Raw genomic sequence first — 23,124 nt, forward strand, 5'->3', positions numbered from 1 at the left:
TCAAGTGTAGCTATATTTAATAACAACAGCAAATTCAATCAAAATAATACAAAAGAAATATACTAATAATGTCAGTGTGAAAATTGCAATAAGTTTTTCTGAAACGAAACTTTCATCTTCTTTTACAATGATGCACAATCAGAACTTGTCTGGAAAAGCTGTCATTTCTTCTTTGATCCTGTTTTCTATGAGTAAGGTGAAATTGCTGTCTGTATTTTGAAGATTGTAGCTGACAAATATCTGCTTTTTGGTCTTGCTGGCTAAAACACAAAACAGAATAGTCAGCCAGAGTTTATTCTTATATTAAAGTGATTATGGTATTTGAGTAAGCCTCTTAAAAAGCCACATCATGCAGATTTCTAAGATGTTCTTCACTCCTGTGGTGCTGAGTGCAGTTATAAATGAAAAGCAGAACAAGTCCCTGACCACAGGGGAGTTGGGCAATATTTTGCACATCACAGAAGTGAACAATATAAGACTGGTGATTGTCAACTAGTTGTTGACCTGACACAAGACAGCACTAGTCACTGGAGAGCCTTGTGGATATTTGGACACTTTTTAAATATCTTGCATTGTAAGTGACACCACAGACTGTACTGGACTCTTAGCACTGAAATTACGAGTTTGTAAATTTGTGCTGCGTAAAACATTAGAAGGAAAGTGCTCAAGAAAGTCATTGGGCCCAAATTAATTATTTTCATGAACCTTAAAAGGTTCATAAGCCTTAAAAGGCCCCAAAAAGCTATGCACCAGTTCTGTCTAAGCTTGCTATCAATTTTGTTTCCATTAACCTTTTTTCATACGGGGTCCATGAATGCTCCAAGGAGGAGCTGGAGAGCCTTTGCTGAACATGATGAAGCCAAGCACAAGTTCCAGGCTACTGTAATGACAAGTACCTAGAGAGAGGTGCTACAAAATTATGAGCTGCCTTCCATGACAGAGCTAATTAACAGTGACCAAAAAACTGTCCAGTGGGACAAGAAAACTTAATTATCAGAGTAGAAGAGATAACACCAAGAAGTGTTTTATAAACAAAATGCCATCCTACTTAGAGTTTACCACGGTAATATAAAAAATTTGTGGCCCTCCTTATATATTACTGAAGCTAAACTTTGTGAAAAATGTAAGCAATATACAGGAAAAAGAGGCACTAAATTTAAATTGAGTTGTGTAAAATAGAAGACAAAAATTAGTATTTGGGTCACAAGATATTCTTGTCCGGGAATGAGCTGGGAGCTAATGATCCCAGACATGAACCAGACTGTTCTGCTGAATATTCAAAAATGTCATCTGAATTTTTAACAATTCAAAACAGAAACATTTGGACATCTAAGATTTTAATCCTTTCTAAACAGGATTTAATTTATTATTTATTTAACTAAATAGTTAAATACAGAAACTCATATATATGTATGTATAAAATGTAGTTAAAAAACTCCTTTAAGACATTTTCATTATGTAAATAATTTTTTTATTATTTTCTATCCTAACAGGTTACCAGCTTCCTGACTCAGTAAATAGAGCTGCTTCTGAAATGCAAGGATTCATTTGCCTTTTAAGACTTGGCACTACAAAATGCTGATATAATGCAGCGTGCTGCTCTGATTGCAAAAATGAGCACCTGGCACTAGATTTTTGTGGTATAAAGCAGCATGTTTTGTAAGCACTAGTGCTTCATCATCATGCCCTAAATGAATGCAATGCTAATTCTGAACTAATTAATGCCATTATCCTAGCTAACAAAACTATATAGTGCACTGCAGTGTCAAAACTCAGCTTCTTAATTATGTTTGCCTATAGAGTCTCTGGGATGCTGCTCCAGTTCCCAGAACAGTGTGAATCTGGGAGTCCCTCTGGGTTTCCTGTGCCAAGGACCTCCAGTCCCAGGGCTCTGCCCCAGCTCTGAGGGGCAGGAGGACCTTTTCTGTCCCTGCTTCCTGAGGATTCAGTTGGACATGTGCACTCCTGCAGAAAGGACAAAAGAGGGCAGATCTTATGCCTCTGTGGAAGACCATCTGCAGCTTCAGAGTAAGGCAGAAAACTGCAAAGGACAAGGCTTACCTAAAAAGCCCTCCAGCTGGTCTGCTTCCCATGCAGCCTGGTTAATAACCCCTGTTCCACTGGCTCTTCAAAGTGGAGGAAAAACATCCTTGACAGCCATCGTCCGGGATATGCTGAGTACCAGGAGAAACTACAGCAGCACGCATCTGCTCCTACAACTTCATGTACAGAGCAAAGGCCCAAACCAAAGCTTGAAGAGGAGCCCAGCAGGAGCAGAAGAGGCAGGACAAATGTTAGACATGAGGTTGTAGACTATTTATGCTGGAAAAGAGCTGATGGAAGTGACCAGTGCCCAGCTGAGAAATACTCAAAGAAAAGGTTGAGGTGATCTTCACCAAGAGTCTGCCAGTCCCTATAGAAGGAAGACTGAAGACATGGCCCTAATCAGTACTGCAGCCCAAAGCACTGTGATTTCAGGATATGCACGTGAGGGAGGCACTAATGGACAAGAACCTTCTCAAGAATTGGCCTCGAGTATCCTACAGGAAACATTCTTAGAATTCGGGTTCATTGACTAGTGAGACACATCTTGTGCCAAAGTGATCAGGCAGGGTGGTGGGAAACTGCACCTCATAAAAGCAGATGTAGATAGATATATATAGAAAGAGGGATGAGAATGAAGTATGTGTGTCTTCAGCAACAGAAAAAAAAAATCAGAAATAAGGAAGGAGATAGAGCCAGTACACAAAATGCAGCTGTTGTGGCTAGGACCCCTACCAAACTATCCAGAAAACAAAAGGAGAATGTGTGCACTGTGATGCACACAGCACTGAAACTCCTGCTCCAGGGCAGGAAACCTGACATTGCAGGAACACATGGCAGATGATGGAATGTGACTAGCAAGTGTAAGAAATAGAAATAGTTATGTAAAAATGGCACCGCATGCTACTCCTGCTAGTGCCTGTGGAGACAAGAAACTGCACGGAAAAAAGGGTGACAAGCATGGTGGGGACAAGAGAGGCAAGAAAAACTGCCTGCCTGAAGGTTACCACATGTCAGGATGGTTAAAAAGGCGACCTTGGAAGTACTACAAGTCAGACTTGGCTGTGAATAGCATCTCTGCTATTACAGATTGTGTGGGAGTAACAAGGATTTAAATTCCCAGAGAAAAACTAAACACCAATAACAGCAAATCTGCGTATTTCTAGCTGAGGTGGAGCACAGATTTCCTTACCAAGCACTTTGTGAAACAAAGATAATTGCTGATGACCTTGCAGATCCATTGGTCTCAGGATAAATAATTTTAAATTTTAAATAATTTTTTTAAATTTAAATATTTTTTTAAATAGATGAATAAATAAATAAATAAATAAATTTGGACTAAGTGACCAGGAGTTGACCTAAATTGCTGGACTGTCAAAAGCCAGCCTAAAGACTGCGGTGTGAGATTCAAAAATATGTATTTCTTTTCCTAGAAGCTCAGGTAAAGAGCAAGCACATAATTATTAAAAGCCATAAGTGTATTATTGACTTTCCCCTTTGAAGTAATGGTGAAAAAGGTTTATAGGCCTTCCCCAAAATAATATACTTTTACCAGCATCACACAAGCAAGAACAGTATATTAAAAAAATATGAAAGGAACTGACTGGCAAGGAAACCTGCAACCCAGTGGATAGATGTCATGGATACAGAGGAACATGGACCAAAAGCCTAGCTGGGCCACAATCAGCTCAGAAATGTAAGATGAAATAACAAAAGACACCTTTAGGTGTACACAAAGAAACAGAAAATAGGAAGGTACATTATAGTCCAAGGATAAAGAGTAACCTATAGACCACTACCAAGCAACAGTATCAGTCTCAGTAACAAAGTATGGGAAATCAGTAGTGCAAATAATAAAAGTACCTCAAGGGAAAAAAAGAAAAAAGGGATAAGAAAAAAGGGCAGCAAAACTGAGACAACTCACTAGGAGAAAAGTCAGGTGACTCAAGCAGCCTCTGTCCTAGAACACTGAAAGAGCTAACGGAAGAAATGGTAAGTTCTTATGAACTTCAGCTATGAAACATGTAATAAATCTTTTAAAGAGATAGCAAGCACATGTATATAAAAAACAACAAAAGAAGTATGGCAATCACTAAGATAACTTAGAACTGTCAGCTGGGCTACAATGCTACACAGAAGATTACAGCAAGATTCAGAAGAAATTAATGACAAGGAGACCAAATTTCCATTTGGAATGAACTGGAATAGTGGAATAAACTACATTTTATCCGAAGTAAATCCTCTCTGACTACATTTTGACTGACTTCCTAAGGATAAGGCACTAATTACACATAAAGAAGTTGTGTTATACAGTACCCCATAAAATTATTACTTAAAGTAGAAAGGATTGAACTCAGTGTGTAGAGAAATTTGTGCCACCAGGGTAGACTAAAACACTGTATATTAAAACACAAGTTACTGTGAAGAAGAAAAGATGCTAATACCATTTTTCAAAGATTAGTCTTGTGAGCAACCCTTTTTTATATGTGGCCATGAAGGAGAAGCAGGTGTTGTAGACTCATGGAAGTGCCTGACAATACAAATTCAGGACATGCTGTCTGAAACTGAGATCAGCACACAGATCATTAATAATTCTGTGGCCTTTCCATCTGAAACAGAGGAAGTAAGATGAAACTGAGCAGCTCAGCGTGTTGCTTTTAAAACTTGGTAACAAGCACATCAGCAGTTCACCAGTTGGAGCTGCATCAGCCACCGGTGAGTGATGATGAGTAACCAGCATGACACAGCTGTCAAAACTGTGAAGGTGATAGGATGCACTAGGCCGTGTGTTTTTAATCTTTTTAATATGGACATGGTAGTTTGCAAGCTGTCCTTACGATTCAGGATTTCAGCTATTGCAGTAGCTGTAGCACACTGCACGTGATGGAAAAGGAAGCATCCCGAGCAGTGCCCATTTGGGTCAGTCAGATCAAGCCCAGGCATCTTGTGAGACAACCCTGGGCTTCCCAGGCCAGAACTTCTTGGAATGTGGGGGCTAAAAAGTGCGAGATGTGATGAGGGTTGGCTTCATCTTCAGGTAAAATGCACGTGCCTGGCATGACGACCACCCCGCCCACCAGCACAGCAGTGTCACAGGTTTACAGAGAGGTCACTTGAAACCCCACTCTACAGGTGCAGCATGTGCTGCCCTGCCTCGCACCCAAAGCCAGGATAAAGATATCAAATAATTCACTTCTGATAGTGCCCAGCCTGCCCAAGGCCGCTGACTCAGGTGCCACAGACCCGCACACGGATGGGAAAATAAAAGTGAATCGGTGAATTGCATGGAAGCTGCCGCAAATTGCAGCAGCGCAGGCTCTGCGGCCGGGGCAGCGCACACCGCATCCCTCTGAACCCACCCGGCCCGGGCTGGTGGCTCAGGGCCACCAGAGAGGCACGACCCGGTGCCGACCCGCGCGTTCCCGGTGGGCGGCGGCTCCCCGCACCCCCGCCCGCCCGCAGCGCGCACCCGCACCTACCCAAGCGCTGCGCCAGGCAGGAGGAGGCGGTGTCCGAGGGGTCCCCCAGGAGCGAGGCGGCCACCGGGATGCTGTCCTGCAAGCGGAGCACAGCACAGGGCACGGCTTAGTCCCGGCAGCACGGGGTAGAGGCGGCGGGGCCACCCCCCAGCGCCGCGGGGCTCTGGGGAGCGGGCGGGACGCCGGCTGCGACACTCACACGGGGACTGCACATGGCGACGGCCAGGCTGGCGAGGGCGGGCGCGGCGCCTACCCAGAGGAAGAGCGAGTCCCGCAGCCGCATGGCGTGGAAGTGCACCCGCTGCTCGCCCAGCTGCCCGCTGAAGTCGTGCAGGGCGATGCCGCCCGCCGCTCCGCCGCCGCCCGCCGCCTCCATCGCCGCTTCTCCCGGCGCGTCCAGGCCTGAGCACGCAAGGCCCGAGCGGGAGGCTGAGCCCGGCCCGCCCGGCGACCCCGGGGAGGCGGCGCTCGCTCCGCTCTGCCGTGCCCGCCCCGCCGGGAGGCACCGCCCCCGGCACCGGCCCTGCGCGCCCGCCGCCCCGTCCGGCTCCCGGGGGATGCACGCTTCCCACTCCCCAGGGAACACCCGCACACGCACACCGGTGCCCGCACTCCGCTCCGTGCACGCCCCTCCCCGAGCTTCGCCTCCGTCCGTGAACAGACCGCGCCAGCACGAACACGCTCCCCCGGGAGCGCGCCCCCTCCGTGCCCCCTACCCCCTGAACTTGCACTCCCCCGGTGGGTGCACACCCCCTCCATTTCCGACTATTCCCCTCCCATCCCAAAAGACACAACCCCCTCCCGGTGCGCAGGCACCCCGCCGGTGCACACCCCCACCAGTGTGGGAACACACCCGCAGCCCCGGTGAGCACCCACTCCGTGCACGGCTTCCCGCGGCTCACACCTCCCCGGGCTTTGCCGCGCTCCCGCCTGGGAGAGGGATAAAGCGGAGGCAGCCGCAGGGATGGGGAAGCCCCACTAGGTGGCAGGTGACCCCTGCGCGCGGACGCGCGCCATACCATCGATGGCTCCGGGAGTCACCCGAGAGGAGCCCCGGGGTTTCAGACGAAAGGGAAAGGGATAGCGTGGTGCTGTGCAGCCTCGGGAAGGGGGAGGAAGGTCACAGCGACCTTGGCTTCATTCAGCTGTGGAGGTTTTCGGCATTGGGGATCTACAAAGCAAGTGATTCGGGTTTTCATAGCTCTGGAGAATATGGAGCCGTGAATAATTAAAAGCCCTACTTTGAGTGTGAATTTTGTGCTCATCACTCTTTCAGCCGGAGCACACCAAAGTCGGTCATTACTGGAGAGGATTTTCAGTAACTGTACCGTCTGTTGCTGATAAGAATATTGTCGGCTCCCTGATGGCCGCGGGCCCTTTACAATTGGAAACGTGTATTTTCACGCCGCCGGCAGGGCAATCATCTCTGCACAAAGAACAAGCACTTTAAGGGTACAGATTGGCTTTTTAGTCAGCATTTCCTCTGCCTCCAGTTTCCTACATACCGCTGGAAATCAAAATTTCTATTTCTAAATGGTAAGATTTCATTGTCCCATTGAAGAAACGGGTGGAGGGAAAGGAACCCTTCATCACTTTTCTTCCCTGAGCCGCTCCAGTTCTCCTGGCATCTGCCAAAGAAAATCCTCAACCCTGTACTAATTTCTGCCCATGCTGCCGCACTGACACTAAATCCCGGGAGGCAGCTAAGCCCGGCTCAGCTGCCATATCCTGACATCCCATGGCACAGGATCAGCTTGGAGAGAGGGGGGGGTTGCACACCACCTCCCTTGCCCTACATTTGTCACTTGCTTCTTGCACAAAGCATTATGGGATGTATGGTGTCAGCCCCCCACTATGTCTGTCCCCTGCCTCACTGCTGAAACAGCATCAGGCTTGTGCTGGTCCTCCCATGCCCCCGACTCTACAGCCAGTCCCAGCTCTTTCCCTCCACATGGGTTGGCCTCCCACAAGGTGAGGTACTGCAGAAGCTGAGTCTTGTGTTGGGGCTCAAAAACCTGTCCCCACAGCCTGTTGCAAACCGACACTTGCCTGTGACAGCTGTAAAAACAGTCAAATAGGTGACAAAAGCCACCTTGGAAGGGAGAGAGTGTTGGCTGCATGCACTCTGCTTATTGCAGCTGCAGGTTGACTCTGCAGCTGGTTAGGCAGGCCTGCCAGCTAAAACAGCCAGGAGCCAGGAGCATTGCAGGAATAAAATTCTAAGAACAGGATAAAATGTCTGCTGGCAGCTACACAGGTGGTGGTGGTGAGATTCCTGTGGTTAGACACCTACAGGTGATGGAGGAATTTGCCCCAAGCTTGCTTGATCAGTGAAGAGGAAATATTAGGGCACAGTTCACCTGAGCTGCTTTAGGTCTCCCTTTTGAGAGAGAAGGAACCCCTCTTGTCTGGTTTCCATTGACTTGAAAGGAGGTGAGAGTGAACAGTAAGGCATTGCACAGCTTTGCAGACAGATTTATTTATGCAGGCAAATCCTTCTCTAAGTGTTCAGAGCCAGTTTCTTTGCTATACTGGGTCAGAGTTGGCTTCTGCAATGGAGTCCTAGTGGAGGATCTGTTCTAACAGTTCCTGCTCAGTGTGTCTTCCTACAAAGTAGAAGTTTGTGTGCTGAACCTTTGTTAAAGTCATCTGCTGGACTGAAGTAAGAGTTTTCTTCGCTGGTCTTTCCACATCAGGTGCAAATGTCTGGTGTTGCTTCCAAGGCTGTCTCCTGACTTGCTTCTCCCTACAGGGAACTGCCCCTATTTCATCATGCTGTGATCTGTTCCTCTTCTCACCAGGAGTCTTCTCCAAAGTGCTTCTAACGTCCCTTATTCTAAACCCTGCAGACCTCTAAAAGTAAGTCACAGGGCTCCTCTGCACATTAGCAGTTCCATGTATTCAATGCTTTTCTGTGAAATGCAGCTGCTCTCTGTAAATCCTTGTTTAAACTCAGAAAAGGAAAAACATTCATCTAGTGACTAAAATTCTGGTTAAGCATTTTTATTTGCAGTGCAGGTGTGTGAGTAGAGCTGTGCAGAACCAGACCATCAAGTGTGAAATTAATGTCTTTATTACAGCACTGCAAGGCCATGAGAATCCCTACAAAATGAGAGGAGAAAGCACTTTATATGTGTATGGACCCTCTTGCATTTCTTTTAAAATGCTCATCTTTTTTTCCCTGTGGCCTTGAAAGCAGCACCCATAAGTCTGCCTTGTTTGTCAGGTATGACGCTGCAATGAGCCTCAGGTGTAGTGACACACTAGAGAGAAAAATAATGACAAAGTAAACACACCTTGGCAAAAGCACTGCACGTTTATATGGATGTGTATGTATTCCTGCTCAGATGAGATCAGGGAGAGGTGATTTAAAGGTATGTACTTCTATCTACCTTGTTCTTCTCCAAAAGTTAGGTTGCCCATAAGAGTCACTAGATCCTAAACCTTGATTTTTTTTACTGATCATCATCTCCCCTCCAGTACAATTTTAAGTGAGGAGTAAATCTTCTTCCTGGTAACTGAGAAGTCAAGACCCATAAAGCACAGTTATGAATTGGGATATCACTGAGAGCAGCAATTTTTTCTGATTCCAAAATGTATTCTGTGCTTTGGCTCCTGCATGAATAAAGGTGAATTTGACATGCAAGAAGGCAGGTGTCATGCAAGAAGTGTGTGTCAGTGAACCTCTTGTTGATGCCTAGGATATTCTAGCTTTCTTCATTTGCCATCCTTCTGCAGAGGAGTAAATGACCCTTGATAAAGCCAAGCAAAACCTTCCAGCTGCTCTGCTAAGGCTCCGTGACACCAGGCTACTCCTGCAGTAGCTGTGCTGCAGTCCCAGGCTTCCAGGGATCTACTTTGTTTGAGGCTTGGATGCTCATTGTATGCAGACTTCCATCAGTGGCATTGATGGCTGAGGGGGCTCTTTTCTCTCCCTCTACATCAAGGCACCTGAGGATCTGGAAAAAACACTTCTCCCCTTTTTTTTTTTCCCTATCATTGAATGCTTTTTCTCAGCTGGATCCATCCTCTGACATAGATTGTTGTGCCACTGCTCAAAAACTTGTGCTGTCATTATAGGGAGCAGAATCAGGCAAGCAAGAAAGGGAGAAATGTCTCCACTTACACTTTACTGTTACCATGGTTGTGAGGCTCTGGCCACCTAAACCAGTTTAAGGTGGGGCTGGCCCAGTCCTTCTTTCTCGTGCTCATCTAACGTGATGATGAGTCAGTCTGGGGAATCAAACTGGTCAAAACATTTTACTGGGATCCTGGCATGGGTTGTTGGTTAGTTGTTATAGGGAGTTGCTTCTGAATCATCTAACTATGGCCATAGGGGTAACCTGAGGACTCAAAACACTTTGTCAAGTATTGATCAGCCTGAGTTGTAGTCTCAGAAATAGAGATGCAAAGAGAATCCGGGCTGGAATTTCTGAAAAAGTTGCAGGAAATGGAGGAATCAGACTTGTGAACTTGTATGAAAATCAGCTTAAGAGATCTGCAAGGGGACTGCACCAAGTTCATGCTATGAATCCTGCAATCCAAAGCACTATCAAAGCCAGCTCTCTCTGAAAAACACTAGTAAGCAGATGCAAAATACTACAAGAACTGCTACAACACCTCCTCATCATACATGTTGGTACCTAGGCAGGCATTGCTACAAGGAAATGAAGTTCCTGATTCCCAAAAGACTTAAGGTAACAGATTTTTTTTCCTCCCTGAGTTTGTAACCTCAGCTGTGAGGATTTCCATAGATGTGGGATGAAGCCTGTAATGCAGGTGGCACAGCAATTCTGTCAGTTGTGATCCTCTGCACAGTGTGTTTGATTAGAAATCATTGCTATTAGGTTTTGTGCCCAGCTGACCCAGTGGCCTCCTGCAAATCCCTTCTACCTTGCTCTATTTCACTCCTCTGCAGACTAGAAGAGCACAATAACTGTTGCTGATCTCCCTGCAGCTGAACACAACTCCGTGTGACACGCAGCTTGTAAGGACCTTGGTGAGCCCAGACTAAATTTCTGCTGTTATCAAATCAGAAAGTTTCCTTTCCTTGTCATATGAGTCGTTGGAGGACCTTGCCTTAGATCTGCTGGAGCATTTGAGACTTGTGGTTTTGTAGCTGCTGGACAGGAGGCACTAACACGGAGTGACTCATTGCTCCCCTTGGGGACAAGAGGTTTATGCAGTCAACTGGAAATCATATTTTGTATGCAGATAGACCACTTCATGGTGGAGAATCCCAGAGCATCTTACCAACATCAACTCCCCATAGATGTCAGCAGCTGTAGTGAGATCTGCAGGAGCAATGGGTTATTACATACCTGTGATCTGACAGGGAAGGGCACAGGTGTGAAAGGCTGATGGAACTGAGAAAGGAAAGAAAAAACCCATAAGATAGTACTGAAAAATGTTTTCCTTTATATTGCTCAATTCAATTCCTAGATCTTATGTGACATACAACACACCTGGTGGATCCTGATATTTTTCTGTCCCTGGGTCACCTAGACCAGTGCAAGGCCAGGGCAGAGGGTATGTGGTGTCCTTGAACCAGAGGGAATGTCAGTCTGCTGCAGACTCAAGGGCTCACTTGTCTGCTCAGGCTGCAGAGAGTCACGTTCATAGTCATGGAAATTACCGATTCAACATGCAGCACTGGCAGCCACATAAACAAAGGTTTGACCGAGATTCAGGCTGCTTTGGGAGTGGAATGAAATTCCTTTTTTTGACAGATAGTTTGCTGTTGCCATGGTTATGGAACTTGCTGCACTTCTGGTCTCTTCCCCACCCCTCTGGGTACTTTCCTTCTGCTGATGCCAGGATTTCCATGAATCTTCTTTTGCTCTTTACGCTGTGCTGTGGACTTATTAGTCTCTGTCACAAGACCCTTCACCTGCAGGTCTGACTGGATGTGCCTGCATACAGCTTATCCCATTCTCCAGCATGCCAGCAAGGGCCTGCCTCTCAGTCTGGTTCTCCTAACAGCCACTTTCTTTCATTACTCTTTAAAGTGGTGCCATGGCCTTTTCACTTTTCCATTTGCAAGCAAGCAAAACTAGCTGTACAAAATCAGCTTTTATTATTTTCCATCCTCTTCCCTGGGCAAGGCAGGAAGCTAACAGGCCTGGCATTGTCCCTTAGCAGCCTCCCAGTCTCCACTCAGAAGTTCCTCAGCTGAATCCAGTTTTTTCTCTTGGCTTCTCCTTCCTGCTCTGTTGAACACAGTGGTTTAACAGAAGGAGTAAATATCTCAAACAATAGTTTGTACATAACTAGAGAGCAGCAAATGTCACCTGATCCATAAGGATATGGTTGCTTTGGCCAGGGTCTCCAAGTTCCTAGTACAGTTCTTGAAAATCATTATTTAGATCTGATGTGTATTTTATTTCCTAGCACAAGTATGTCAAACAGCTACTGTTTGACACCTCATTGATATATGTGATTTTACTGGTGATTACACCGGATATAACTTTTGCAAACGTCACTTTAGTGATCTGTTTCCAAATTCCTTAGTTTAAAACATTTAAAATAATAATTCATGCTAGTAGCCAAAGATGGGGGTGTTCCCTATTTGCATGACAACAGAACAGACAGAATAGTTTGGCTGTCAGAACACATTACCCTAGGAAAATGTTATCAGTCCCTTTAATGCATTTTCAAAGTATGATCCCAAGAGGCTGAAACTGCATCTTCAGAAAGTCTGTGTCCCACTCTTGAACAGCAGCTGAAAAATATCCTTCTCTGCTGCCTCTCAGAAAGCATGAGAAATTATCACCCTTTTCTGCTTTTGTGTTTGAAAAAGCTGGTGACAGGCACAGTTGCTGCTATTATAGTGTTCTGAGGTGGATGGTCACCTTCCTCAGGATTGAAAGATTTGTGTACATGAAGTTAAATGTTTCTCGTGAGGCAAACGCAAATTGGTGAAAAGTATCCCTAAATCCTGTGAAGACCTGTAAATTGAAAAATGAGAGGAGAGAACAGGACAAATGAATTAATGTAATTTGGAAGTGATATCTTTTTTTTAATGCATTCAGAATCTGAGCCAGCCTCTACACAAATCAATTGAAAAAATAGCTGCTCCTGTGAGCAGAATATAAACCTTGTAATGATGAACCTCACTTAGCCATTGTGTAAAATGCTGCAGTGTGTGCTCAGAGGTAGTGCTGGATGGTTTGCTTAACCTACCTGCATCCCCACCTGTGCCAAGGTGAGGCCTCAGCCCATAAAACCCAGACAACTCTGCGGGTGCAGGTCGGCTCTTCCCTGCTCCCCTACAAGCGGCCTATCAATCACCTACACGGATGTCCCCGAGTGACAATGTCAGTGCTGGCACAGTGGTCCTCCGTCACCACACCCCAATTTTACCGCCTTTTCCTCATCACTGCAGCTCCAGCTCAGGGATTCCTTAAAGCACAAGGGGAAGGAAAGGATGGAAATGGTGCTTTCAGCTGTGCTCTTGGTTCTGTCTTGGTGAGGATGCTTCCAGCTTCAATAAACCAGACGATCAAAGCCTTTGTGTAAATCCTGCCGTCAGAAGAACGGTTGTACTGCTGCACTGACAGCACAGCACAGCTCCCCCAAACCCTGCTTTTCTCGGCTGCGAGTTCCTGACACCCAGATCAGTTCCCTCCAGCCCAACACGGGACAGCAACTGGTGCCGGGGAGAGAGAAATCTCTCAGTCATTTTTCTTTGCCAGTAAGACAGATATTTAATACACGTATGTGTGATCTGGGACCGGTTTTTTCAGCCTTCAAAATCATATTTCTTTTCTTTCCACTCTTCTGAAAATGCTTACCAAAGGCACCTGAGAAGCCAACGCAGCTGCTTGATAAGGTCTTTACGATTAATTTGCACGATCATGCCTTTAGCAAAGGGAAAAAGAAAGTGTTAACGAGTTGACAAGCACACTCGTACAGCAAGCAGCTCTGCCAGCCGCAATGCAACCGCAGGGAGGAGAGAGCAGGGTGGTGGCAGAAGACCTTGAAAAAAATTTCTTTGTTCAAAGCGGTTACAAAGGCTCCTGCTTCCCTAACATACCAAATCCGAGCTGCTCGAGGGAGGCAACAGATTCAGTAGAAATTAGACTTAGTACTGATGCAGGGCAGCGTGGTGCTATCGGGGTTTCAAGGATGAGTCGTTGGGGTGGAAAGAATTTTTTTTTAAACAAGGAGAATCGAAACAAAAAAGGAGTATTTGCTGGGCATGTGGCTCCTGTAGCGCTGCGGTTCCAGATTCTAACCTGACGGCCCAAATGAGGGTCTTGCCAGCCTTTGTACCTTCTGACACTACCATTTGCAACAAGATCCTCAAACTGTGCAAATTTGTCCCATTTTACTTTAGCCCGAACATACACACACACACACACACACAACCCCCAAAAAAATCCTGCTTATGAAAGAAAGGAACAAGACCAGATTTCAAGAATAACTCAGACAAGCAAGTGAATATTTTCTTTCATGCCTTGCTCTTTTGCATTTACTGAATTTGTTCCACATGAATGTAGAAACAGCTGCATCAGCAACAGCACTGAGGCTGGAACCTTATTAATATTTATGCCTGGCAAGCAGAGCACACAGGAATCAAAATGCTTTCCCATCATTGGTTCAGGGAGCCCAGCGTCCATTCAACATCTTGCCACGTTTGGGGCCAGGCAAGCGGATTTATTAGAGAGCAGATCGATTTTTCATCAACACTCTCACCCGGTACTAGGCAAACTGCCCTTTGCCTCTCCTTACCTGCTCTTTGCTTCTCGTCATCTAGTAATTTCCTAATTAGAGAAATAATTTTTCATCTCTCTTTTGCACTTCTGTAGTTGGTATTCCCACGTATTATATATTCTTGAAGGCTTTATAGATGCTTGATTCATTATTATTAATATTATCATTTGCTTATATGGGGGCATGCCCGTCAGCCTTAGTGTGAACGAGATGAACCAGGAAATAACACTGACACAGATCCATTATGTGCTATGGGAAACCAAGTGCACAATATGTATCACTATGCACGTGAAAGGTGTCATGTGGTCCTGGGATGTCCTTTAGAGCCTCCTTTGGGGCTTCTTACTGCTGTAATTTTTGCTGACAAAGTGCTGCAGTGAGAGTCCTTAAGCTGAAGCTGGGGGGGTTTCCTTTCTGAGAGTACTGAGTGGTTGCCTTGCTCCAGCTCTTGTTTTGTGGAAGTAACCCTTACATTCTGTAATAAAGAGGAACTGGTGAGCACACAGGTGCTCTCAGAAAAAAATTAAACAGTCACAGAGTTTTAACTATTCACTAGGAACAATGACTTGTAGCAGCAGTAAAAGAGAAAACAATTATCTTGCGATGTGGCTGAAGCCCATTGTGGGGAGGATGCACCAGAAGTTCTTGGCCTCAGCAGGGATGAGGCCAGGGATGGCCCAGGATGGCAGCACTGGCAGGGGCTACGGGGCAGCTGCCCTGGCCCTGGGCCCTGCTGGCAAGTGTGTCAGCACTGTAGGGGTGACCCTGCTCCCCTGGGGGGCTGCCTAGGAGGACATGGGGGCTGTGAATACAGCAGGAACAGGGCCCAGACCTCACCCACTGGGGCTTGTTGGGTGACCAGAGCTCACCCAGCAGACAGGATGGCATGGGGCCACTGCTGAGAGTGTAACCACCCCTCTCTGTCCAGTCCTGGATCACCCTGTGATCGCCTGTCTCATCGGGCACACATTGGCATTAACCCGGGCTACTGTGACCTGAAGACAGCTTGGCCTTGATGAGCTGTGGGGTTTAAGCATTGCACTGATGGGCAGAGACAGACTCTGGTGTGCTGGCCGGGCAGCTGCAGGCAGAGGGAGGAGGACCGGGCTTTGCTGCTCCCGTGAGCGCACCCTCAGTGTTGATGCATTGCAGTTTTCTGCTGCCTCTCTGCTTTCTTCCTTTAGGGCCTCACAGCTTTCAATGCTGGTGTTGATTCTACCCTGTCCTTCAGCCACTGATGATCATGTTCCTATAATCTTCTCTCTGCCTGCATTTGTACCTTTTCTTGTTAGGCAGGGGACTCTTCTGCTGGCTTTCCCACAGTTTAGGAATTTTCTCAAGAATTTGGGTCTGGGTGATGTAGTTGGGCTATGTTATAGCCAGGGGTTTTGTTGGCAGCAAGGGTAATGAGGGTCACAGCACACAGCTGTGGCTACTACCAGCCTTGTCCTGTCCCAGCAGCTGGCACAGGTGGCTCCAGCCACTGACACAGACTGCAAACAATCTGTACACAAAACCATGAAGACACATAGAAACGAGATACCCAACAAAATTTTGTTTTCAAAATGTTCCTTCTCCACCTGCACCACTCTGAGTTCCTCTCAAATGTACCCAAGGTCTTCCCAGCCCGCCCGTCACTGACTCTCTGCTGAGTTACAATGATTCACACTGAGGAACAAAATATTGGCTTGCCCTAAATGACCTAATGAGCCACCTTAGATGTCTAGCTTGGTCTATGGTCTAAGACCCCAACTCATGAGAGTCCAAACTTCTAATTTTTTTATAGTACAGCATCCTTTCCCTCAATATACAGAAGGTCTAGGTGCCTCTCTTGGGGGTTTGGGCATAACTTCAAGGTCTGTAAGGAATTTCCATCCTTCTGAGATGAGCCACAGACAAGGAGTGGGATCTCCATGAAATGTGATGCTGAGCCATGGGACAGGTCCAAGTTTTTTTTAGAACAAACGTTCTAATGACCCACAAACTATGCTGCAGCACATTCCACAAAAGCACATATTTTCTATTATAAATTAAAATGACTAAGTCTTTCCCTTGGGCTTTTGTTAGCTGGCTTTTGCAACCTTCTGCATCCAGCAAGTAAACCAGGACTTTCTCTCATCAGTGCTCACTTCAATAGCGTAAGACAGCGGCTCTGACTGTGATCACACCCAACCTTGTAGTGGGAGAATGGGAACTGCAAAAGAGAGTGAGGAGATAAAACTGGATAAAACTGGATAAAACTGGGCTGATCCTCTGAGTTTCGTTAAACAAACTCTTGACTGTGATTGTGTTCTTCTTCTAATATCCTTCTCTGTTCTTCTAACGCCCTTCTCTCTAATATCGAGAACGACTGTGAACAGTCTTGCAAGCTGGCATTTCACCCGCCCTGCCGCCGTTTCCGCAGTCCCCTACCCACAGTGCCTTTACACCCTGGGAAATGAGCCTGGCGAGTAAAAATGTTGCAGGCTCTTTTTTTTTGTTGTTCTTTTTTTTGGGTTTTTTTGTTTGTTTGTTTTTTGTGCAGCTCGTTTCTGCCGGGCGGGGGGGCGGTTGCCGGGGAGATGGGGATGGAGGAGCCCAGCCAGGGCCGGCCCCGAGGCTGGGGCAGGGGCTGCGCTGACAGACACAGCAGTGTGAGGCAGATCCAGAGAGGGGGGAGAGAGGCACGGGCAGCCAACAGCTGAACACTTCATTTTTCTGCAAGTAATTCACAACAAGCTGTGCTGAACCTTTGAGGAGCCTTCCGTCCCAAACACTCACCTTAGAATTAAAATGGACTTTGAAGTCTCCTGAAGTGATTTGAACGTCTGCCATTCACCTCTAAGGAGTCTGGGCTAGGCGCTGCAGAAAAGCTATACCTGGGTTTCCTCTCTCATCCCTCTGAAAAGCAGCTATTTATTTTAAAAATAAACATTTCACCTATTTTATTTTTCTTACAGTCTCAACAAGTTCTATATAGTAGATATACTTGAATCTCCCCTGCTTCAAAGAGGTGTATTAGTTTATTTTAAGGCAAAGCTGTTGGGGTGGGTTTCTTTCCTCCACTGTTAATAATCTGTTTTCCCTGAATTGGATTTTAAAATGGCTTCCTTTGAAGCCTCAAGCTGTTAGGAATGAGCTTAGCGTAGGTATGGAGGATGTGTAAAATCAGCTACTCTCCTTCGCACCGAAATGTCAGTTATCTCCTCGTAAAAAACTAATATGCAGTGTACAACATGCAGGATACTTGGAAATAACAGTAGCAAACAGTCACAGTACCTGTATTTTGCACCAGCTCTGCTGTCACCGAGTTTTGCTGTGACAGGGTTTTCAGGAGTACACCCGCCGCAGCCATGGGAAAGACTGGCATTACTTTGAAGCATTACCTGAAGCGGTCAGTGGTCCCCTGGAGCTGCTAATCTGCAAACTATTCTTGAACAAATAACTATAGATGAGGATGTTGATTATGCAGTTAGCATGCCACAAAAAAATGTTCGTTTGGAATTACAGCTACACATTGTTTGTGAAGCGTAGTCAACCAAACAGTTAAATTGTTCCTGGCTTAGGCCAGTAAAAACAGATTTCACAGGGACTGCAAATGATAGGATTAATTTTCCTCAAAATCACTACTGAAGAGACAAACGTGAGGCTGTATTTTCTAGCACGCCTTTTGGAGATGGGATGCCTTCTCACCGTAAGGCAAACAAAAGAAAGGTGTGGATGCGTTGGTATATCAATCAGAGGAAACCAGGTTGTGCTGAGGATTGCCTTGGAAAAAGGTAAAATCAGATCTAGAGGCATCGGCAAGGTTGTCGATCTGCATAAACCAGGTTACAGAGATTAGGGACATCGGCACGTGTACAGAACAAAGGAGGGAGAAAGAAGAAGAAATATATTGAAGAAATAATTGGTTGAAAATGGTGATATGCTTTAATCTGCACCTCTAGAGTAGCTGAAGTGTAGAATAAATGAAGTAGCCTTCATCTAGCTGGTCACTAAAATGGGGTAGCCGAGTCCCGCCCGGCGCTGGCTACGGGGAGCCTGCCTGGGCTGTCGGTGTCTCGGAGCAGCCTCCCGAGGGAACCGCACCCTCCCTCCGCTGCACACGCACACCGAGACCGTGGTGAGAATCAGGCGATGCCGACGAGGAGCCGCCACGCCGGACTGACCGCCCCGAAGGGCACCGGGCACGGCGGGAACCGTGCCGCCCTGCCCGTGCTCTTCCTCCTCGCGACCTCCTCCTCCTCCTCCCGCGGCGTGGGCAAGTGCCGTGCCCTGCCCGCTGCCGCGGCCCCCGCCACCCCTGTAATGCCCGCGGTGACATACGGGGCTGCTGGAAAATAAAGTGAGGGACCAAAAATCATTTCTGGAGACCACATGTTCAACCGTCTCCTGCTCCCCGCCCCCCGCCCTTCCTTTCTTCATCCCTCAGCATCTGTAAATCCGCAACGAAGCGGCGAAGAGCAAGACCCGTTTGCTGCAGAGCTGAGGGAACCACCCCCCTCAAGCCCCCGGCCCTGTGCAGCAGCACCCGCGCTATTGTCTGCTTGCGGCTCGCTGGTGGCTGCGGCCGGACGGGTGACAGCGCAGAGCAGGGCGCTTGGCTGGAGAGCGGCTCCAGGCTCAGCTTCGGACCGAATCCGACCTTTTTAGGCATAGAAAGAGAAGCCGAGCTCGGCACCGAGGAGAGGCAGGCAGGGACCGCCCGAGGGCAGGCAGGGCTGGCGGACAGCATCACCGCAGCCCGTGCTGGAGGGAAGCCCACCCGCGTCGTGCCAGGAGTGGATAAACCGGGTCAGGGCGCGGGGCTCCTGACCACCGGTGCGGGCTTGTGCGGGCAAACGGGCGGCAACCACGGGCGTCTGGTGATGCCGGCGGGTACACGGTGCCTCCACGGGGAGGGAGTGTCCCGCTGGCACCGTGTGAACGAGACACTGGCGGGGGGGCGGAGGCAGCCGCGGGGTTCCCCCTCCCAACCCCCCGACGGCAACGCCCGCTGCTGCGGCAGGGAAGGCTGCGCTTCACGGGGAACAAAAGGCTGCGGCGGCGGCGGACGCGGGAGGGCGAAGAGCGGGACGGCGGCCGCAGGGAGGTTCCGCGGTTCACACGTGGGCGGCTCGGCCCGGCTCGGCCACCCCATGTGGCGCTCGGCGCCTTTGTCCCCGCTGTCAGCGCCGAACCGGGGCGGCGGCGGCGCGCCCCGACCGCTGCCGCCGGCCACGCCCCGGCCACGCCCTTTCCGCGCCAGGCCACGCCCCCCACGCGACACAATGCCCGGGCCCGCCCCACCCCCGCGCGCTCATTGACTGCGCGCTGCTCCCGCATGACGTCACCGGGGGCGGGGCGCGGCGCCCGATTTAAGGGGCGGCGAGGGGCGCGGCCGCCGCAGCGGCGAGTGCGGGAGCGGGCGGAGCAGGCGGTGAAGGCGGCAGGAGCAGCGGGGCGGCACCTTCGGACACCGGCACCATGCGTGAGATCGTGCACATCCAAGCCGGGCAGTGCGGCAATCAGATTGGCGCCAAGGTATGGACTAGCGATCCGCTCGTCCGCCCGGGACTCCGCGCGTTTGGGCGGTGCCCTCTCAGCCGGGCTCCGCGTGTGCCGGGGATAGCGCTGCCGGGAGGGAGAATTCCCGGCTTCCCGCGGCGGAGCACCATCGGGCTCGCCCGTCCCTGGGAGGGTCCGCGCGGGACGGGTCCCGGCTGTTCCACCTTAGGGGGAAGCACGGTGGGGCTTCCGCGCCGTGGGTGCGGCATGCCTTGGGGAAGAAGAGTAGGGCGGGGGCATCAGCTGCTGTCCATCAGCCCCTCGCGGGCTGCAGGGGTCCCAGGCGGGCGGGGGAAGGGGCGCCGGGCAGTGCCACACCCCTCCCGTCGGTGGGGGGGAGTGTGCAGGGCGCGGTAGCGGCTCGGTTCTGGCCGGGGGGCCGCACCCACGCGCGGCGAATCCCCGCGCGCCACGTGGCGGGGATTTGACCGGGGGGCGAGAGAGGGGCGTGGCAGCACTGACCACCCTTCTGTCCCTTTAGTTCTGGGAGGTCATCAGCGATGAGCACGGCATCGACCCCACGGGCAGCTACCACGGGGACAGCGACCTGCAGCTGGAGAGGATCAACGTCTACTACAATGAAGCCACCGGTAACGCCTCTCTGTAATGAGCTTCCCGGGGGAGGGGGCAAAGGGTGTGTAGGCAGGGGTCCCCCAGCCCTCCCCGCAGTGGGAGACGCCCCAGCACAGCTTAAATGGCTGCTTTGTTTTCATATTTACGGATCTTTCCAAATTCCCACACCCTCCATGTCCTCAGCAGCAAATCGAGGGGAAGTGGATGGGAGCACAGCAGGGCTCCTGTGACACTGCCTGCCGACTGCGGGGCTGTAATGCTGCTGCTGGTTCCTCCCACAGGTAATAAGTATGTCCCCCGTGCCATCCTCGTCGACCTGGAACCCGGCACCATGGACTCCGTGCGCTCCGGCCCCTTTGGACAGATCTTCCGTCCCGACAACTTTGTCTTTGGTGAGTGACTGTGGCATGGAGGAGTTCCCAGAGCAGAAACTCCACACACAGAAAAGGCTTGGTGTGGGCATGCAAGTGACCCTGGGGAACTTCAATCCCCATAGCAGAGTGGGGATGGAAGAGAGGGGAGGGGCCATGGGGAAGGGGCAGTGGCATCATCTGTGTTTGTCCCTGGGGCGCTCATGTGGCACCTGGCTTGTGGTCTGCCCTGCAGGTCAGAGCGGGGCTGGCAACAACTGGGCCAAGGGGCACTACACGGAAGGCGCTGAGCTGGTGGACTCTGTGCTGGATGTGGTGAGGAAGGAGTCGGAGAGCTGCGACTGCCTCCAGGGCTTCCAGCTGACCCACTCGCTGGGCGGAGGCACGGGCTCTGGCATGGGCACCCTCCTGATCAGCAAGATCCGGGAGGAGTACCCCGACCGCATCATGAACACCTTCAGCGTGATGCCCTCGCCCAAGGTGTCGGACACGGTGGTGGAGCCCTACAATGCCACCCTCTCTGTGCACCAGCTGGTGGAGAACACGGACGAGACCTACTGCATTGACAACGAGGCCCTGTATGACATTTGCTTCCGCACCCTGAAGCTGACCACTCCCACCTACGGGGACCTCAACCACCTGGTGTCGGCCACCATGAGCGGCGTGACCACCTGCCTTCGCTTCCCCGGCCAGCTGAACGCCGACCTGCGCAAGCTGGCGGTCAACATGGTGCCTTTCCCGCGGCTGCACTTCTTCATGCCGGGCTTTGCCCCGCTGACCAGCCGCGGCAGCCAGCAGTACCGCGCCCTGACGGTGCCCGAGCTGACGCAGCAGATGTTCGACTCCAAGAACATGATGGCCGCCTGCGACCCCCGCCACGGCCGCTACCTGACGGTGGCCGCCATCTTCCGGGGACGCATGTCCATGAAGGAGGTGGACGAGCAGATGCTCAACGTGCAGAACAAGAACAGCAGCTACTTTGTGGAGTGGATCCCCAACAACGTGAAGACGGCCGTCTGCGACATCCCCCCGCGCGGCCTCAAGATGTCGGCCACCTTCATCGGCAACAGCACGGCCATCCAGGAGCTCTTCAAGAGGATCTCGGAGCAGTTCACGGCCATGTTCCGGCGCAAGGCCTTCTTGCACTGGTACACCGGCGAGGGCATGGATGAAATGGAGTTCACGGAGGCCGAGAGCAACATGAACGACCTGGTCTCTGAATACCAGCAATACCAGGATGCCACTGCTGATGAGCAGGGTGAGTTTGAAGAGGAAGGAGAAGAGGATGAGGCGTAAAGTTGATATGGGTAGGAGTTAAGTATAGTCTGAGCAGGCAAGTATTCATTGAGAGAAGGAATCTGTGCAGTTGTGCTGAAGCATGCATTTTTTAATTTGGTGCTCTCCACTGTTGCTTCTGTCAGCAGTTTTGTATCCTTGACTGTCCAATGTAACAGTAGTTGCAAAATACTTCAGAGTCTTCTGTTGAAATGGTTAACTTCTCAAACATAAAGTCTTTTTGTGTCCTAAACTGTCTCCTCTACTTTATTTCTTTCTAGATTAAGCAAGTAATTTTTGTGTAGTTTTCTGTAGCTTCACTTCTCAGTTTATTCCTGAACCTCAGTGAAAGGTTAAACTCAATAAAATAAGAATTCTCAGGCTGTGAATTTAGCAGCACGTGAAAACTCACATAGTAGCTCAGCTAAGGGTGCCAGGTAGTTTGCAGAAACTCCTGTGTTTAACAGCTTAGCTAACTGTTGAGGCAAAAGCTGCTTTATCTGATAAAAACAAGTCACTGCACTTGAATTGTGCAATTCGTCTTTATGGACATACATGGTAGAGAGGTCAGAGAGAAGGTATTGAATTCCACATTACTGACTGTCAAAACTGATTTGACAGGATAGCTGCAGGCTTCCCCACTGCCATCCAGCAGCTTATTTAACTTGTTCCACAGACTGTAGTACAGGCATATGGGTGGCTGACTGTGATTTGACTTGGTGCTGAGCTCGCTTCTCTTCCCCTCAACTCTCCTCTCTAAATACAAACATTCCATGCAGAGAAGCATAGATTTGTACTAGCAGGCAACTTGAGAGCTCAAGTGAAAATGCAAGCTTTTTCTCTTCAAGAATAAAATTTCTGTTTCCCAAAAATAGCCACTAACCTGCCCTTAATTGTAAAGGGATTGATTCTACAGGGCAATCAATTCCCTTTAGGAGATAGGGGGTGATGGGCAGATTTCTAGGCTCAAACGCGTGTCCAGAGCATACCATACCATCTTAGTCACCTGTAGATCCTCTGACAACAGCTGTCTCCAAGTTACATGTTTACAGGGCAATTGTTTGCTCCTGGTCCCTGCAGCAGGACATGAACCTCTACCCAGGCAGGGGAGAGCAGTGCAGCTGCACCCTGCTGCACATCTT

The 23,124-nt window shown here is 49.3% G+C and overlaps 2 protein-coding genes across 2 annotated transcripts; one reads left to right on the top strand and one right to left on the bottom strand.

The window, feature by feature from the left end:
- On the bottom strand, positions 1–5,983 carry PSMG4 (proteasome assembly chaperone 4). Its single transcript, XM_053980804.1, has 3 exons — positions 5,722–5,983; positions 5,523–5,598; positions 1–260 (listed from the first exon to the last, which is right to left on the bottom strand). Exons 1-3 carry the CDS (start codon positions 5,896–5,898, stop codon positions 139–141), a joined length of 375 nt encoding a protein of 124 aa, XP_053836779.1. The 5' UTR covers positions 5,899–5,983; the 3' UTR covers positions 1–138.
- Positions 5,984–19,607: 13,624 nt separating this feature from the next.
- Positions 19,608–22,235, top strand: LOC128803380 (tubulin beta-2 chain). Its single transcript, XM_053970289.1, has 4 exons — positions 19,608–19,739; positions 20,245–20,353; positions 20,618–20,728; positions 20,943–22,235. The coding sequence occupies exons 1-4, from the start codon at positions 19,683–19,685 to the stop codon at positions 22,001–22,003; spliced, it is 1,338 nt and encodes a 445-aa protein (XP_053826264.1). The 5' UTR covers positions 19,608–19,682; the 3' UTR covers positions 22,004–22,235.
- Positions 22,236–23,124: the final 889 nt, after the last annotated feature.

This window comes from Vidua macroura, chromosome 1 (assembly GCF_024509145.1).
Source record: "Vidua macroura isolate BioBank_ID:100142 chromosome 1, ASM2450914v1, whole genome shotgun sequence".
In the NCBI taxonomy this organism is placed as follows: Eukaryota; Metazoa; Chordata; class Aves; order Passeriformes; family Viduidae; genus Vidua; species Vidua macroura.

What these genes read in the sequence shown, in the direction of transcription:
- LOC128803380 (XM_053970289.1), top strand. Translation starts at nt 19,683, where the DNA reads ATGCGTGAGATCGTGCACATCCAAGCCGGGCAGTGCGGCAATCAGATT. An exon ending in GCAATCAGATTGGCGCCAAG is followed by an intron (nt 19,740 to 20,244) that starts GTATGGACTAGC and finishes CTGTCCCTTTAG; the next exon opens with TTCTGGGAGGTCATCAGCGA. An exon ending in CTACTACAATGAAGCCACCG is followed by an intron (nt 20,354 to 20,617) that starts GTAACGCCTCTC and finishes TTCCTCCCACAG; the next exon opens with GTAATAAGTATGTCCCCCGT.
- PSMG4 (XM_053980804.1), bottom strand. Translation starts at nt 5,898, where the DNA reads ATGGAGGCGGCGGGCGGCGGCGGAGCGGCGGGCGGCATCGCCCTGCAC. An exon ending in TCGCCATGTGCAGTCCCCGT is followed by an intron (nt 5,599 to 5,721) that starts GTGAGTGTCGCA and finishes CTCCGCTTGCAG; the next exon opens with GACAGCATCCCGGTGGCCGC. An exon ending in CTGCCTGGCGCAGCGCTTGG is followed by an intron (nt 261 to 5,522) that starts GTAGGTGCGGGT and finishes TTTGTGTTTTAG; the next exon opens with CCAGCAAGACCAAAAAGCAG.